This window comes from Mixophyes fleayi, chromosome 2, assembly GCF_038048845.1.
Source record: "Mixophyes fleayi isolate aMixFle1 chromosome 2, aMixFle1.hap1, whole genome shotgun sequence".
NCBI lineage: Eukaryota > Metazoa > Chordata > Amphibia > Anura > Limnodynastidae > Mixophyes > Mixophyes fleayi.
In genome coordinates, this window is record NC_134403.1 from 59,579,745 (window position 1) to 59,599,697 (window position 19,953).

The following is a 19,953-nucleotide window of genomic DNA, read 5'->3' on the forward strand; positions in this document are numbered from 1 at the left end:
GCAGCAGTGGCAGTAGTAGGCGTACCGCTGCAGGATTCCTCGGATGAATCCCGTATTGAGGAGGACTCAGTCTGGCTGCTGACTTGGGCTGCAGGACTGAATCTGATGGAGATTGTGGAGGAAGTTGACGAGGAGGGTGTTGCTGGTGTGTATCCAACTGGACCACGGGATTTAGGTGTCCCTGTACCGATGAGGGTCCTAGCCCCAGTTCCTGAACTAACCACTGAACTATGAAGGTTATTCAGGTGACGTATAAGGGAGGATGTTCCTAGGTGGGCAAGATCCTTACCCCTGCTTATTTGAGCTTTACATAAGCTACATATTGCCATACATTGATTGTCTGGATTTGGATAAAAATAACTCCAGACCGAAGAGGTGCATTTTTTGGTCTTCTGACCAGGCATGACGATGGGCTTTTTCATCCCATGGACAGCTGTTTCCCCCCCTGGTGCCTCATTTACAATAACCACATCACCATCCTCATCATCAAGTTCCTCCACAGCGCCAGCTACATCATCAATAGCCTCCTCCCGAGCCACCTCTTCCCGTACAGTGATGGGAAGGTAAGGCTTGACAACCACCAACACCCTTGGACTCGCCTTGGGGATTTGTGATAATTTCTCTTTAGAAGGCAGAGTTGTTTGCTGTTTTGTTGCTGACAGCATAACTCTCTTCAATTTTTTGTAGGGGGGGGAGGAGGAGGAGGGCTAAGATCCGTGGGTGAAGCTGAACCACTAGTCATGAACACGGGCCAGGGCCTAAGCCGTTCCTTGCCACTCCGTGTCGTAAATGGCATATTGGCAACTTTACGTTTCTCCTCAGATGATTTTAAGTTTCTCTTTTTGCTACTTTTTCTTAACTTGGGCTTTTTGGATTTTACATGCCCGGTACTACGAGATTGGGCATCGGGCTTGGAAGACGACGTTGATGGCATTTCATCGTCTATGTCATGACTAGTGGCAGCAGCTTCAGCATTAGGAGGAAGTGGGTCTTGATCTTTCCCTACTTTATCCTCCAAATTTTTGGTCTCCATTATATGTAGCACAAGATACTGCAGAATGTGTGAACTTGGTAATATTGCAGTACCAATGGACTTATAATGCTGGATTGGTTTTGCAAATTTGGTTATAATTATTATATATTTTTTTTTTTTTTTAAATTTTTTTTTTTTTTTACTTTTTTCTTATTTTTAAAAAACTTGGGAATAGTGGGGAAATAACTATGCCCTTAGAAGCACAGAGCACAGGACACAGCACCACTGGACTGAACAGGACACGGCACAGGACCCAGCAGCACTACAGAACTCAGCAGGACAGAGCACAGGACACAGCACCACTGGACTGATACTGCAGAATGTGTGAACTTGGTAATATTGCAGTACCAATGGACTTATAATGCTGGATTGGTTTTGCAAATTTGGTTATAATTATTATATATTTTTTTTTTTTTTTAATTTTTTATTTTTTTTTACTTTTTTTTTATTTTTTAAAAACTTGGGAATAATGGGGAAATAACTATGCCCTTAGAAGCACTGAGCACAGGACACAGCACCACTGGACTGAACAGGACACGGCACAGGACCCAGCAGCACTACGGAACTCAGCAGGACAGAGCACAGGACACAGCACCACTGGACTGATACTGCAGAATGTGTGAACTTGGTAATATTGCAGTACCAATGGACTTATAATGCTGGATTGGTTTTGCAAATTTGGTAATAATTATTATATATTTTTTTTTTTTTTAAATTTTTTTTTTTTTTTTACTTTTTTTTTATTTTTTAAAAACTTGGGAATAATGGGGAAATAACTATGCCCTTAGAAGCACAGAGCACAGGACACAGCACCACTGGACTGAACAGGACACGGCACAGGACCAAGCAGCACTACGGAACTCAGCAGGACAGAGCACAGGACACAGCACCACTGGACTGATACTGCAGAATGTGTAAACTTTGTAATATTGCAGTACCACTGGACTTTTACTGCTGAATGTGTGAACTTGGTAATATTGCAGTACCAATGGGCTTATACTGCAGGATTGGTTGTGAAAATTTTGTGGTAATTAAAAAATATTAAAGTAGTTTTTGGTATTTTTTAAAAAAACTTTTTTTTATTTTTTTAAACACAGGGGAATATTGGGGAAATAACTATGCCCTTAGAAGCACAGAGCACAGGACACAGCACCACTGGACTGAACAGGACACAGCACAGGACCCAGCAGCACCACTGACCTCAGAAGGACAGAGCACAGGACCCAGCAGCACCACTGACCTCAGAAGGACAGAGCACAGGACCCAGCAGCACCACTGACCTCAGAAGGACAGAGCACAGGACCCAGCAGCACCACTGACCTCAGAAGGACAGAGCACAGGACCCAGCAGCACCACTGACCTCAGAAGGACAGAGCACAGGACCCAGCAGCACCACTGACCTCAGAAGGACAGAGCACAGGACCCAGCAGCACCACTGACCTCAGAAGGACAGAGCACAGGACCCAGCAGCACCACTGACCTCAGAAGGACAGAGCACAGGACCCAGCAGCACCACTGACCTCAGAAGGACAGAGCACAGGACCCAGCAGCACCACTGACCTCAGAAGGACAGAGCACAGGACCCAGCAGCACCACTGACCTCAGAAGGACAGAGCACAGGACCCAGCAGCACCACTGACCTCAGAAGGACAGAGCACAGGACCCAGCAGCACCACTGACCTCAGAAGGACAGAGCACAGGACCCAGCAGCACCACTGACCTCAGAAGGACAGAGCACAGGACCCAGCAGCACCACTGACCTCAGAAGGACAGAGCACAGGACCCAGCAGCACCACTGACCTCAGAAGGACAGAGCACAGGACCCAGCAGCACCACTGACCTCAGAAGGACAGAGCACAGGACCCAGCAGCACCACTGACCTCAGAAGGACAGAGCACAGGACCCAGCAGCACCACTGACCTCAGAAGGACAGAGCACAGGACCCAGCAGCACCACTGACCTCAGAAGGACAGAGCACAGGACCCAGCAGCACCACTGACCTCAGAAGGACAGAGCACAGGACCCAGCAGCACCACTGACCTCAGAAGGACAGAGCACAGGACCCAGCAGCACCACTGACCTCAGAAGGACAGAGCACAGGACCCAGCAGCACCACTGACCTCAGAAGGACAGAGCACAGGACCCAGCAGCACCACTGGACTGATACAGCACAGCACAGCACAGCACAGCACAGCACAGCACAGCACAGCACAGCACAGCACAGCACAGCACAGCACAGCACAGCACAGCACAGCACAGCACAGCACAGCACAGCACAGCACAGCACAGCACTAAACAGCACAGAACTAAACAGCACAGAACTAAACAGCACAGAACTAAACAGCACAGAACTAAACAGCACAGAACTAAACAGCACAGAACTAAACAGCACAGAACTAAACAGCACAGAACTAAACAGCACAGAACTAAACAGCACAGAACTAAACAGCACAGAGGACCACCTAACACACCCTCCCTCTACCCTGATCAATGCCCGAGTGAAGATTGCGGCGACTAGCGGGGAATTTATAGGATCCGAGTATCGCGAGATCCGACAACGGGATTATGAGTCAGAGCCTCAGTTTCACTTTTGAATTTGGCGCCAATACCCGGATCTGTCTCGGATCCGACTCGGATCCGCAACGTTCGGGTGGGCTCGGATTTCATAAATCCGAGTGCGCTCATCCCTAGTTGTCATTAACTGCTGCTCATAGTACATGTATGTAGGCATTTAAAACAATTCAGAATGCCAAAAGTCACCTATTAGAACTATCAGGCATGTTCAGCCTGTGCATGTGGTCATCAGACCATACTAACAGCCCTCAGCGACACCAGTATTGATATTATGCTTGAGAGGCCAAATATCCGGGTCACACACCCAGTTTGTTTACCTACGAGGTTGTGTGCAAATTGGGCAATAATCCTGAGGCTGTATCATCCTTTACTACTACACAACATATCAAAATTTAATTGAAGAGGCTCCTTTTTACCCTCACTTAATGCAGTCCACAGTTTTCTCTTTTTCAATCAGCCCATGAAACCCACTCCCTTGTAAGTTTATGTTACTTCGTAAATATGAAAGCAAAAGTTGGATGCCCAAATTCTAAGTGAAGTAAAGCCACTATTTTGCATCAATACAGATAAAATGATTTGATTTACAGAGCCAATTACAATACATGAATTAACGGCTTTGTTTATGTCCATCATGCTTTGTGCAGTAGGATGCCATGTTAGGAGGAAGGTAAGACTAACAAGCAGACAGTATCTACAGTTAGGCATGTTTCACAGAAACTCACTATGTGCACAGGTTAAGTCATACACAGGTATAAGTCAAGTGGTGTCACAATATGGGGAACAAGATACCAACTATACAAAAGTTTCTAGGTGTTTTCTTTTCTTTTTACGCAAAACAGATCTACTGCAAATATTATCCTGTTTCTCAGCCCATTCCTACATGTCCAAGATCTCAGCCAGGTGGGTCCACCAGGAAATTTAGCGGGGTCTATCATTAACATTCGTCATATGACTAGGTGTAAATAAATAGTGGAGATTAGGCCTTTTGGGGAGATACGGCACAGACAAAGGGATGCACATGTTTTTAAAGGCCTAGAGAATACGTTTGGTTGGTGCCAGAGGTATCAGAGCTGCAAGAAGTCCTACAAGTTTTTCGTTGGTATCGAGAATTCTTTTTGGAGCGCAGACAATTAAGGGAAGATGCAAGCTCGTTCTAGGCATTTAAAAAAAAAAAAAAAAAAAAAAAAAACACACTTCACCTACTTGCAAGGGGCTGAAGGGATAGGTCCTGCAACCTGAAGAAAAACTGGGGTTATTGCAAAGTGAAATAATTGCCAAAGGGAAGGGATCTAAGGGATAACTTGAGGGAGCATAGATCCAGATTGATAGAGAAATCAAAATCCCTGTATGTGATTTCAATTTGGAAGGTCGGTAAAGTCTTGGGAGCCATAGGGAGAGGAGAGTGTTAAGACTCTGATGGTCTCTGTTCTTATCATTGTCCATATTTTGGCCAAAAGATGAGTGTTCCACTGTACACAATTGTCAATCTGTGTTGCCAAATAGTATCTTTTAAAGTGTAAGATGCCCAGACACCAACATTGGGTAGGACTTTGTAACCGAGAGAGCTTTATCTGAGGAGGTTTTCCCTTGCAAATAAAATGCGAAATGTAATGTTGGAGTTTGGAGGGACCATAAAGTTTAGCATTTGAACTAAGTAGCAGAGTCTGGGTAACACGTTCATTTTAATACAGATGATAGCTCTTCCAATCCAGGAAATCAAAATCCCTCTCCAAGAGTAAAGGTCTGTTTTTATTTTGCGAATAAGTCCGGATATTTGGCTTGATGAAGTTGTTGGTAGCGTTATGTTATATATATCCTAAGATACTTTTGTTTGTGGGTTTGTCAACTAAAATAATAATTTTGATTCAGAAAGGAAGTTATGTCTTGTGGGATGTAGAAATTGAGAACTTTTTTCAAGGGATGATTTTGTACCCTGAAAGTGAAGCACAGGAACGCAACTCCTTCCAGAGATTTCAGATGGATGATTGGGGATTAATGGTAATATTAGGAGTGAGAGAGGGCAGCCTTGCCACACGCCATTGGATCTTGGGAAAGGAAGAAGATATTACGCTAATTGCTGAAATCAGAGGGATTGTGAAACAGGGCAGCTACTGCTACTAAAATTTTTCCAGAGATAAACATTAGAAAGTTGGCATGCGGAAAACAAACAACCAAGAAATACGAACAAAGGCTTTTTCAGCGTCAAGCGCCAACAGCTCTTGCAGGGAACTTCTGGCAGTGAAAATTGTGGATAAGAGCGATTGTACAGCTCACCTTGTAGGACACATGCCAGCCTTGGATAAACTTCGACCTGTTGGATAAACTTCGACCTGGTCCTCTCATTTCACAGATATGCCACTTTAAAGGAGGGGTTGGTAACCCCGTGGCACATGGACCAGTTTTGTTTGGCACACCGGAACTCCAAAGCTCCTTCAATAAATCAGCCGAAGATGGCCAAAATGGAGCTGCTGCTGCTGGGGGCACAATATCAACTGAAGGGCACCACTGTGAGGCATAATTTGAACTGGGGGCACTACTGAGTGGCATCACAAACGTTTATGCGTCTCATTACTATTAATATTATCATCATGATATTAGCAGTTGTACATGTACACACACACACATATACATATATACACAATGTTCAAAGTGGAAACTTAGAAGTGGCGGTACAGAAAATATAAGAGAATGGAAGTTGATAGTTTTACAGTCAATGAAGTAGAAGTAGTGACTGTATCGCATACCACTATATAACAGCCCACTTCCACCACTGTATGTAAATATATACGTACAACTGGCACACCTGGGCTTGACTAGATTTTAACTGGCACACTGATAGAAAAAGGTTGCCAACCCTTGCTTTAAAAAGTTGGGGTCTGTGAAGCACCCCTGGGTGTTCCTAATATGGTACCCTCCTCCCCTGCAGCTTGACCAATTTTCCCAAAAATTAATTGAGCACATACTGACCGCTGCTAAATAACTTATTGCACTAAACTGGAAAAACAACCCCCCCACCCACCCCATCTGCCCTTAGAAAGCAAACTTGACACGTCGCAGCCATGGAATAGATCACCTATTACCTCCACGATAGGGGTCATGATTTTAATAAAGCTTGGGCCCCGTGGCAATTGCCCCTCTGGCAGTTAGCCCTCCCACGACCATGTGTGGGGAATATAGCTCCCTCTCCGGCCTCCGAGTTCTTACACTGCCCTGCTCTGTGGCCCCCACCCCCCACACCCAACTACCTTCCTTACAACTTCCACTTCCTCAACAGTTACATTTTCTTTGACACTGCATGTAAAGTTATAAAGATTGGTCGCTTTTCATCATAAGTTTCTTCTAGATGCAACATGTTGATTTTATTCTACCGTCTCTGTTTTTCCATGTCTGTACAACAACATTATAATGATGTTCCTTGTAATTCCTTACTTGACCAACCAAAATAAAGAATTATAAAAAAAAAATAAACAGATTTTTAACTCTAATCCAGTGATGGGCAACATGAAACACTCAGCGGCCGCATGAGCAGCACATTATCCTTAATCTCATTATCATCATTTATTTATATAGCACCACTAATTCCACAGCGCTGTACAGAGAACTCATTCACATCAGTCCCTGCCCCATTACAGTCTGAATTCCCTAATATATAGACACACACTCACACACAGACAGAGAGGGAGACACAGAGACTAGGGTCAATTTTTGATAGCAGCCAATTAACCTACCAGTATGTTTTTGGAATGTGGGAGTAAACCGGAGCACCCGGAGGAAACCCACACAAACACAAGGAGAACATACAAACTCCACACAGATAAGGCCATGGTTGGGAATCGAACTCATGACTCCAGTGCTGTGAGGCAGAAGTGCTAACCACTAGGCCACTCAGCAATACATTAAAACAGTACATGGAATCAAATACATACATCTATCTGTAATGACATATCACCATGCATTTTAGACAAGTGCTATATGGTACAACAAACAAACCTGACAATAAAACAAGAGTGGGCTCAGAGGGCTGCCTGTTGCCCATCACTTCTCTAAACCTTCCTGTGGGATGTGCCAAACTTTCTGTAGTGAAGACTGATTAGCTGACAAGCTGCAGCAGCTTCCACCTGGGTTATCCCTGGCAGGTAATGGTGACCACAATTTTAAGAAGTATGCACAGTCGTTTCATATGAGGCTTGGAAACAACATTGATGGTAGTTGTAATATAGGGATATGCATATTATGGGCGCTGTAAGTGGTATTTCAGCAATCACAGTTGACTTAAGTAACCTGTGACTCTCCAGCTGCTGCAGAACCTCATATCTCAAAATAAAAACACCACCACATCAGCCTACTGTGGTTCTGCAACATATTTAAGCCCTAGTTACCCAAACTAAAGTCAGAATCCATCCTGTGTCAGACATATTCTGTGGATTATAACAAGATGAATGGAGGACACATATTTCTTAATACAGTTTAAAAAATAAAAATAGATTTTCTTAGCACAGGATTTCACACATTTCACTGCCATCTGCTAATGAAAAAATATAATTGACAAACATGAAGGAATACTTGCAAAAAAGTAACTGTAATACAATGGCTTGTAAAGCAAAATTAAGAACAAATGTAACAATATTTCAAAAGGAATTATGATTGCAGGACACCCCGTCAATTCTGTTTTCCACAATTCAGCAGAATTGTGCTCCAAAGTTTTTAAGATTAACTCAATATCAGTAGAAAAAACAAAAAAAACACACATTATAAAAAGGAAGCATGGTTAAAATAATAATTATAAACTTTAAACATTTTTTTTTTTTAAATGTCTTATTGTTCCTTGATTTGTTCCAGGTCATTAAATAATTGCGATCGTCTAGGACACTAGTGATTATTTACATCACAGGTAGGTAACACATGAGGGAAGATTTGTGTCTATAATTAATCCTTGTGGGGGTCAAAGTTTTCAATGTGTATATCTATTTTGTCTCATCTTTGAAAATTGCTGATACATAAAAACTGCCTCTCTGGAATTTCTTGATTTGTTTGATACTCATAAATTTTAATATGGATATATCTTATTGTCCTTAATGAGAAAATGATTGGAGACACTGTGTGTGGTTACTTCATTCCTAATATATTCCCCACATGCTCTGCTATTCTGAGAAGAGTTTAGGAGCACACAGTCACCTTACAGTAGTAAAAGAGTTGTGGATACAAAAACAATGATACCTGTGCCCTGTAGCATGTTGTTATACACCTATGACTGAATCACCTAGAAATGACTTATTGTATAAATTTGAATTAGTGGCACTCTGCGCCAATGTATATCATTGCAAATGTATAGATTTTTGCATTGAAATCCCATGCTAATTGGGCCTTTCATCTGTGAGTGACCAACATATTTTTAGCTGAATAGACAGCAGGGGGTCATTACCTTTCTATCCTGTGTATTCTGTCCTGTTAAAAAGATAGGGGACTATTTGAATAATGGAACACCAAGTAATTTTGGAAATCACAGATCGATGTAAATGTTAAGTTTAAATTCCGTTAAATCCAAGTTTAGAGAATAGATCACATCCTGATGTAATATCACAGACTTTGTGGAGCCAGATAGAATCAGGGGGCTGGGGTACCACCTGCCAACGTGTGTCTCAGAAACCGTATATAAAGAGCTTTATTTTGTATTTTAACTGTAGTATACCATCTAAACTTTTGAAAGTACCTCCAACTAGAGTGTAAAGGTCCTTGTAAGGACCCATGAGCAACAAACATCGCTGTTTATAGATTCTGCCCGACACCAATTGTCAGCTGTATCCTGTGACCAACAGATACTAGCTTACACTCTAATCCGTTCCCCTGATGTCTGTGTTGAACCCAGCGTCACAGTGCCAACGCTCTGCCTGCTAACAAGCAGTCCTGATCCATAGTAAGTAGTCAGGAGGTACCAGCCAACCCACAGCAAAGAGGTGTTACAGCAGCTATACAGCTATCCAGAAGTAAGCAGTCCCAGGTTTTGTTGCAGGATCCTGGTGGTGGCAGCCGAATCCTCCTACATCTATTAAGCAGTTGGCATTTCCATGACACCAGAAGGAGTTTTCAGCCGGTTACTTACAGTGAATGCGATCCAGATAAACTGTGTAATCGCTCTTCTCCTCTTCCCCCCCCATCAGACCAGCTGGCAAAGTAAGCCCATTCGTTCACAACATCATATTATTGCTATAGGTGATCCGTATACTGAACCATGTGCCAACTGTGGCAAGATTAAACACTTGGCTTGCATCAGGTAGTAGAGAAAGAGAAAAGTAACTAAACCAAACGGTCATATAATGTGTGGAAGACACCCAAATGATGGGCGTCATTGGGTATGGGAAAGTTGGACCTATACCAAAACGACTGTGCCAGGCCTCCCATACTCTGCTTAATGATATTGCGGAGTTATTAAGGTTACTGATCCTTATGTATTTATGCCAGACCCCAGTGATAATGGATGTGAGGGTGTCAGGATCCGGTGATGGTCCCAGCTGTTTGTCCTTCTATTAAGCAGTTAATATTAATTATGGTTAGGCGCTTATTTTTTATTCTGATTTCTGCAGCTGGTTCAGCAATCAAGGACACTATATAGTCCCTGCAAGATTATTCTGTTTTACCTGCCTGAAGGGTTTGGCTTCTTGGTTCTAGTCTGGCACAGGTCCAGGTTACTTTCTGTCCTGTGCTGGATTGCCTGGTCTACCTGAACTTTGTTGCTTGTCATCTGCCTTCTGACCTGTCCCTGGCTCTGAAATATTCTATTGTTCTTCTGTCTTGGACTTCGCTTTAAGAGCTTTTTGTGCATTGTGACTCTTAATATGCCTTGTTTTTGTTCTGGCAGTTTGGAAATAAACAGTTTTATTTCATGTGTTTAATATATAGTATCTTACGGTATTAGCAGTTAAGTGAGGATTAATATGCGAGATGAATGAATGGTTTGCATTCATTTATAATAGATTGTGGTTTAGAGGATGACAGCTTTGTATTCACATAGCGATTGGGAAGTAGTGGTGGGTTATTTGGCAGATTTGTCAAGAGATGTGCGATATCTGGGTGGAGTTGACATGGTCATAACAGGAAGTCACATGAGTAAATCTCACAGACCTCTTGTTGGGAAATATGAGTAATTGCAGGGACTTCTATGGAGCTATGGTACGAGACGAATGTTTAGAAAGGCTCTTGGGAACATCTTTAAAGCTCCACGGTTGCCACATTATGCAAAGTGACGGAAAATAGTGGAAAACATACAAGTCTTATTATACCCCAATAATTAAGTGCATTAAATATTAAATGGTCATATGGAATTTGCCCATCAGCCACCATATTTAAACACAATTATCACCACTATTGTTTATTTTGCATTAGTATGCCTCTGCAACCAACATTTTCTTCTAAATGCGCAAGTTTGAAATTCTTCCATAAAAATGCAGCACAAGGTTTAAGGCTATAAGAAAAGTGCTGACAATAATTCCTATAATGCTGAAATCACTAGACAGCAGAATGACCCAAGGGCAGTGAAACAAATGTCTGCAAGTTTCATATTTAGCTTCACAAAATTACATTTACAAAAAATGAAATCTACAATGGAGATCATACTACCCAGTTTAAGAGGAAGTGAAAAAGGGTTTATGAAAGTTTAATTTGCAGGCAATAGTAGTTCAACTTAATGTGCAGGCAGCTGTTTAAAACATTTTTTTCCCTTTCTTTTATCAATAATATTATTTCTTCCTTGATTGACATATCTATGTATATAAAAAGGTATCTAGCAGAGGCACCATATGACCGGGAAGCCGAGCTAAGGGTCAGGCGAAATCACTCATGTACCTACTCCAACACCTGATAGTAAACGCACAAACAACCCTCAAGAAAAATATTCAGAAACTGTGGTTAGCACTGTATAACTAACTGTTTCCACCTAACTGCTCAGTGTCTACAATGTAATACAGTGTTACATATCTATTTAAATAAAAAACCTGAATGAAGATTACACCGAAACTTCTGTGCGAAAGATCCGAGGCAGGATTCTAATACTCGGTTAGTCTAGGTTCATCAAGTTTAGAATACAACCAGTGGTGGACTACCATTGGTGCAGTAGGTGTGGTGTACCAGGGCCCATGGAGATAGTGGGGCCCACTGCATGGGGAGCTAGCAAACTGTGGGTCCCAGTTCACTCCTCCCCACTTCCCTGCACAAGGGCCCACAGCTCGCTAGTACCGCTTCTGAACACAACCTAGTCGGGAATATAGGCAACACGCTATCTTATTAGTGTGCCTACTGCACCTTAAATAAGGTAGACGTTGGCCTTCTTACCCTATGCATAAAGACGCACTCAGAGTAGGCCAATGTCATGTCTATACCTGATGGACATTTTTGTCCTGAGCATGGGCTTCTTCTTTTGTTTATTCACTCTTACTCCCTCAGGAGCACCCTAGACAAACCAATTGGCAATGGCAGGATCTCGCCTCATTTTTCTAGTATTAGCTTTTTCTGAAGACGTATCAGGAAAAGGAGTAATCTCTAAACTCTAGAATATTAAATGTAATGCCTCCAATTTCAAGCTTGGTCTATTTTTCGATACACAGTTACATGATCATCATGATATTTTCGACAGTTACATGATCATCATAATATACACAGGGTTAGAAAGTCGTCAGTTCAAATGTAGACAGTAATATTAGGTCGACAAAAATATCCATAACTAACCCACATAATACTGTCTACACTTGAATTGTCAACCTAATAACACTGTCTACCATGTGAATTGTTGACCTAATGTTGTCGACTTTTGGAATGTCTAGCCATCGACATGCCATACCATTTTTTCTGTTACTGAAATTACATGGAATTCACAGACCCCTCCTTACATGTTACTTGGCAAACGAAAAAAACAAAAACAAAAGAAAAAACAAAAAAAAGAAACAGTTTCTTTTGATTGATGGTCCATGTCTGTGCAATGAATATAATGGAGTTCATCTTTAACCATTTACATAGTTCTGATGCTATACTATTTAGCAAACACCAGTGGAACAAACCGAGATGTTTATACTTAGAGATTTCCATCAGACCAAAAGAACATTTGAGAGGAAACAGGGAAGAGAGACAGCAGTTTATTGTGGTGTCAACATTTCAGTTCTCAGACGAAAGCTTTTTCCTGATAAATGTTCTATGGTGAGCTGAAATGTTGACCCACCATAAAACTGCAATTGCTTCACAAGATCGGTGACCACTGTCCTATTGGATTATGTATCTTTGCTGACAAATTACCAGGCCGTGCTCCTTTATCTTTGAAATTTATTTCAAATATTAAGCCAATCAAGCCTAATTGGCTTAAATATAACTTTACAGCCAAAAGTGAGCAGTGTATCCTAGTAGTTAGCAATGGCCAATATATTATACAAGCAGTACAATCTTATGTCCATCGCTGCTAGCAAGGTGGTTCATCTGTAATAACTAACATGACGAATAATATAACATCTGCAGTCCTGGTGAAGACAACTCCCCCAAGCCTCTATTACACTGCAGTGTGATAATCAGAGGAAACAGGATGCACACTTATATTAGTGTAATCATGACAAGGCTCTTGTTGTGCACTTTCCATTGTTGAGAATATAGTATAGATGTGTGTTTAGCAGAGGAAATCAGATACCATAGTACTGATATTTGCTGAGATCAGTGCTGATACTTTTGCAGTACAGGCGACTGGAGACCAACTCTTAAACTGTACTCATCTCGTCCACAAAGTGGAAGTAGACATTTTGTGGGTAGAGCCAAAATTCAGCCAATATACTGGGAACAAGGCAGATCCTAGTGAAGCGAGAGACTGCACTCACATGAATACTGGTTTAACCCATAAAATAGCTGTCTCTACTGTATGTAGACAAATGGCAAAATTTAAAGAGCACTGATACTAAAACACATGTTAATCCAACATAAAACAGCAACATTCAAAATTGTATAGACTAAAGAGTTTACATATCTTGACATGTTTGATGTTGTATTTAAACTGCAATCCTAAACCTATAAGAACGTCAGTAGGGCTGTTCTAGCGTGTAAATGCAGCTTCACCTCAAAGTACCACCTCAACTGCTCACTATGCCCATCCCAAGAACTATATTATTCATCTAGCCTCCTTGTACCGGCTCACAAGCACATCTAAAGCACACATTCAATCTTTGGAAATGTATCTCTTGCTCCATTACATGGTCCCCCATATGTGCAGGAGGGGGGGGGTTGGAGAATCACCCTATCAGTTTCAGCTTACCCCGACTCCTCAGACTCTATCCTCCCCTAATGCTGTCCAATCATTACACTTACAAACCTCTCACTACCCAAATTTTCACCTCCCTTCAGAGTGTATCATCATCACCATTTATTTATATAGCGCCACTGATTCCGCAGCGCTGTAAAGAGAACTCATTCACATCAGTCCCTGTCCCATTGGAGCTTGCAGTCTAAATTCCCTAATATACATACACACAGAGAGAGAGACTAGGGTCAATTTTGATAGCAGCCAATTAATCTACTAGTATGTTTTTGGAGTGTGGGAGGAAACCGGAGCACCCGGAGGAAACCCACATACACACGGGGAGAACATACAAACTCCACACAGATAAGGCCATGGTCGGGAATTGAACTCATGACCCCAGTGCTGTGAGACAGAAGTGCTAACAACTAAGCCACCGTGCTGCTCCCATGTGCAGGCCCACTCAACTCATTTGTTTTGGTTTGTATTACAGGACTTCCTCTCTATGCTGCCAGCTTAAAGGCAAATTCTACCCCAGGCTGAAGACTCATGTGTCCATTGCTGCTCTTTGCGCTCTTGCTGGCAGCGTGTTTAATCTGTAATAAGACCTGACCAGCAGGTGTCAGAACAGTGAACAGACAGGCATTGGGGGACTCAGCTCCAGACACCTTATCATTTATAGATGATGCAGTCTATAGTCTACTGGAATAGTTCACATGGAAACTGATGAAGATGTATTTAGACAAGTAACAGCACCGGCTATGTGTACCCCTATCCAATTAAAGCAAAAGTATTTGCATTTTAGTACAATGTCTCAATTCAAAAGTAATTTACTCAGTGCAAGGTGACATAATATCACTTACAGAGGGCAGCACTGTACATACTGAAAGCCAAGCACACACCTACAGACTTGTACAGCCACCATATAATGGAATAAAGTATGTTCCAACTTGCCATACAAAATCATAATATTATTATTATTAATTATTATTATTATATATAAAAGGTGTAAGAGGAGAAAATTGTTATACTTGTGTGTATTATTTAGTTTATTTCTATTTTTGGGAACTTTCTGGAGGGTCTCCGGGATGCACAAAGTAGTATTTCCATGCAGCCTATGAATATGTTATAGATGTTAATGAGGAGAAATCTATGAAAAACACAGGGATCACAAAACAATACAGAGAAGGCAACAACTTTCAAGTCCTGCTGTAAATTAAATCCAGCACTCTGATCACTTGCTGAAGAAGTTGTTGTATTGTTTCAAACGGACTGACTATCTCAAATTCTGCAAGTATTCATACAGCAGTTTCCTTCCCTTCTGGAAGCTACAAAGTTACAAGGATTGCACATTTACAGCACAAGAGTGTCAATGATTCATACGTGGTATCCTGTACAGTGTATATTGTCAGCAGTGACACACAACTGTACAGGAATTAACTTTTGGAATGTTTTCAATTCGATGGTCACATAATTGCAAAACAAATACATGTATTCAAAGACATTGCAACAAAAAACAATATACAGACCGGAAGGGTAATTAAACCAAATTGTTAATCTTATCTACTGTAGATATGTTTTGCATTAACTGATGATTAAATATTTATACTGCCAATTGGCGATCTCCATAGCTGTTCCTATTGTTTCAGTGAGGCTCTATCTATATCAGTACAAAGGTTGACCAGAAAATGCCATCGTGCAGCAAGGATGGAACAGGCTGTCTATATGTATATAATCTGTCATGCACACCAAAGCATTGACACAAAGAACTGCCATGTATGTGGCATTGCACAGAAATGCATGACATACAGGGAAATAATTATCTGCAGTACAAAAAAGCATCCTAACTCTAGTTTTGTTACCAATACCATTCATTAGTGACATTCATTATATTATGTTCATGTTTTATTATGTTCATGTTTTATTATGTATAAACAGGGTTAAAATAACCTCAATTTATAAATGGGGCATTTATTAACATTAACTGGTTTATCCACTATGAGGCAATTCTATCTCTTAAACATAACACCCAACCCAAGGAACTCGAGAAGAGTTACCAGATCAAGTAGTTACAGAAGAGGAGAGCAGTCACTCCTGGAGAATTGGACAGGCCAGGTAATTCAAATATGCCGGTTTGAGACGGTTACAGTGAAAGTAGAATATCACTGTACAGGAGCAGTGTCCAGTCAGTGAAATGTACCATTGTGTACACAGTTCATATCCTAGCAGATTTATTCCTGCAGTACTGACAAGTCTCTGTAACGGTGGAGGAATGCAACCAAAGTGCTAATTAAAAAAGAAATGGTTTGTCACAATCCACTCAGTTGTTAGTCATGGGGCACATCGCTAAACAATAAATGATGCACAATGAATAACAAGTTCAGCGTGAGTGAACAGCTGTTAGGTCAGTGTGATGCGTATGTCATTATTCAATGAAAATCTAATGACAGATAACTAGGGTTATTTATATGCGCTCACTCATGCAAGTAGTCAACCACCAGTCACACATTTACATTCCATGCAAATAGTTTTACTACTACTAATGTGCAGGCTGCACCAACATGGACAATGTTGTTGTTTGTTAAAACAGCAGCTTACAGAGCATCATCTATACCATGTGTTAACAAATTACGGGTAACCATGATTGTGTACAACATATTTCCAATACAACTTGCACCATGGAAGGCCAATTAAGATCACCAGTGGTGTCCACACTGTCCATGGCGATAGAATAATTTAGGATACTAAACCTTTTTATTACCATAGCATAAAACTTGCTGCTGTGTGCAATGATAATGCATAGTAAAGTTTACACAGAACTTACAGCAGTTAAATTAGAAAATCATGAATGCATTCATTTTTTATGGAACATTCCAATACCAACAAAGTGCCCGTGTTAGTCCTGCACCTGACACTGAATTAGTAAGTAGTCTCGGTGCTTATTAATTCATGGATAGGTACAGGGAATGAATAATAAAATAACACGTGTCCGGTTTGCAGGCTGCAGCATAGTGATAGGGGGTAGATAGGATGTACAGGTACCTGTCCTCTGAAACACTGATCACCCCGTCCTCCTTGGGCACAATCACTGCCATGTTCACCACGTCCTGCGATCCCTCCACCTTGTTCAGTAAAATTGGTTTGCGGGTCAGAGGCTTAGGGTGAATCTCAGCGGCCATCTTCAGCCACTGAAGTGTCAGTGCCCAGGTACAGTGTCTGTATCTTCCTCCTGCAGCAGCACAGCTCGTTCTCTGCACCAACCTGCACCCTGCGCTTCTAGTCGCTGTCAGGTGACTGCACGTCACTCCGATAAACACGCCCTCCTTTTTTTTTTTCTTCACAAATCTTTATTAGATACATGTTTATTTACTTACCCAGCCATGGCCATGCGCTGTGTAGTTACTGATCAGATAACTTATAGGACGCCCTGAATTATAACAAAACATTACTTTGTACATCATTTATACAAGGGTGCAAAATAAGAACTTCTGCCCAACCTTTATAAAACCGGTACACACAGATTTATAAATGCCCTTTAATGGGAGCAAATGTGCACTAACCTATAGTAACCAATTAGTAACCAATGTTTCTTTGTCAAAATTTAATTGGATTAAAGCTACTTGCTAAGTAGTTATGAGCAGTAGCATTTACATATGTGCACTCAGGGTCTGATTAAGGGTTCAGGCTGCCCAAATACGCTCATCGTAGCGCCCGCCTCACCTTCCATGCCAGGCTAATACAAGGTCGGTCAAAACAAATTTATTCCTCACCAATGTTTATTTACCTGTGTTTTTGAAACTCAGCTCAAATTGCCTTTTTAAAAAAGTCATGGCAATCTTTGTAACTGTATAGCAGAATGGCATACTTGCCAACTCTCCCGGAATGTCCGTGCGACCCCCTGAAATTCGGGTCGGTCTCACAGACTCCCGGGAAATCTGGCAAGTCTCCCGCATCCCGCAATTGCGTGGCTAAAATGACGCGATTTGCGGTGAATCGTGTCATTTTTGACCCGCCCACAGCGACAAACAGCATATTTTTCGCGGGGGTCGGGACCAAAGTGACGCGTTTGGCTGTGCCCCGCCCCTTCCCACCCTCTAGACACGCCCCTCTCCCGGATACAACTTGCCAAAAGTAGGCAAGTATGCAGAATGGAGGCAGAAAAGTAAAAGACACTTCAGTCTCTAGAGATTCATTAGCTGCTTTTCTTTAACGTATAGTTGCCTTCTCTCCCAGAATGTCCGGGAGACTCCCGCATTTCTGGGTTACCTCCTGGGCTCCCGGGAGAGCAGGGCAACCTCCCGGTTCTTGTCCCCGCAATAGATAAGTTGTGAGGGTGGGGCTTAATGATGCCAATATTACATCATCTTCGCTCTGCACCCTGCTGTGATTGGCCAAAATTGTGACAATCATCAAGCCCCGCCCATGCACACCCACCTCCCCCGGGATCTCCCTGAAGCCAACAAGGAAAAGTTGGCAAGTATGTTTAAAAATGATTCACAGTTGAAAAAATGCATTATTTGAATAATAAAGCATTTTTTCATTAAATATCTCCTGCTATTGCCGTCCTAAGATGGAGATAGCAGAAGGAGAATGTTACTGGTACATGTACCACCAGTATCCTTGCTAAATAGGCTTCCCCATTCTTTAGATAGGAAAGGCTATGACCGGAGAAAGCGGGAGAATCTTAATGCCGACGAGTGTTACCTCTGGTGATAGCAGTGCTATAAACGGTGTTTACTCCTTGATAGAGAGGGTGAACCCTATAGTGTTAGGGTTACAGATAGGAGTTTTTTTTCTTTGATAAATAGAGCTCTAAGTAACATAAAATAAAAACCTTAATAGTTAAGCTCACTGTGGTGCCACACCCTGTAATCACCTGTGGTTACCAGACAACATAACACAACACTATATTCATCATTTATATTTACATGCATTTATTAATATTATTTTAACAATTAATCTTTTCTACATGTTTAATATGATATTAGCCTCACCTTCAATTAAATGAAATCCACTGTTTAGCATAGACACCCCCACTGTCCTGCTTAACTGCTCACCCTACTTATAAGAACACATTGCAATTTAACTCCTTTAGGAACTTCCTTTATAATCGAAGTTCGAATTCAAACACAGAAGAAGCCAAACCCAGGAGTACGTTCGTTATATTCAGCAACATTTGACTGCTTTAAGAAAACTTGAATGTTGGGTGTGAAAGGTCTGTCCAGGGGGATGGTGGCTCCCATAGTTGGAGTGACTCCTATGTTCGCAGTTTAATATTGAGTGGTGCCACCACACCTTAAACTACAACCAATAACCACACAATATATAATGACTAATTATACAACCTTTTGACAGATTTATTACCTGATATTTAACAATAAAACATAAATAATGAACTTGATTATAACAAGTGTCCATTAATCTTCTTCTAGGAACAATGTCCAAATTTACATTACAAAATATTCCAAATGAGTAGTGAAAAATCCAACCCAACATATATATACAAGAGAAAACTAAAATAGTGTAGTAAAGCTTATAACAATCTATATTAGATATCTTTTCACCACTATAAATTGTAATTTTTAGTGAACAAAACTACCAACTCCAACAATTAGGTGAAAAAATATGTGGAAGTCCCCAGGCCTGGATTTGGGAAATGGTCCAGGTGAAGACGGCAAGGGTGGCACTGTGCCGAATTTCCATCATTATTAATACATTAATAATTTACTACTTGCCCATTAACATTTGAATTAGGATTTATATGTACTGAATTATTTAAATTTACTTAATTACTAAAGATGGGATGCTGGTAGAGGGGCGGCCAGATGCAGGTGTGGATCTAGACTTTTCTGGTGGTTTATTGATTAAACCTGACTCCTCCCCCTATCTAGTCCTCACTCCGACTCCTCCCCAGTTCCGACTCCTATAGGTCCTGTGCCCTACAACACTATGGGGGGGTATTCAATTGTTGCTCCGGCCGCCGGAAGAACGAGCGCGTTAAAACTATTACCGTTTATACGGTAATTACTCGCTGAATTTCATCTCGAGATGAAATTCAGCAAGTAAACTACCGTATTAAGGTTTTTTA

At 41.4% G+C, this 19,953-nt stretch overlaps 1 protein-coding gene across 1 annotated transcript in view; it reads right to left on the bottom strand.

The window, feature by feature from the left end:
- The window catches only part of WDFY2 (WD repeat and FYVE domain containing 2), a 57,961-nt gene extending 40,802 nt beyond the window's left edge, over positions 1 to 17,159 (bottom strand). Inside the window, exon 1 of the mRNA XM_075199070.1 lies at positions 16,908 to 17,159. Coding sequence (XP_075055171.1) covers positions 16,908 to 17,044 — 137 coding nt within the window. The 5' untranslated portion in view covers positions 17,045 to 17,159. The remainder of the gene's footprint in view (positions 1 to 16,907) is intronic.
- Between the last annotated feature and the right edge of the window lie 2,794 nt (positions 17,160 to 19,953).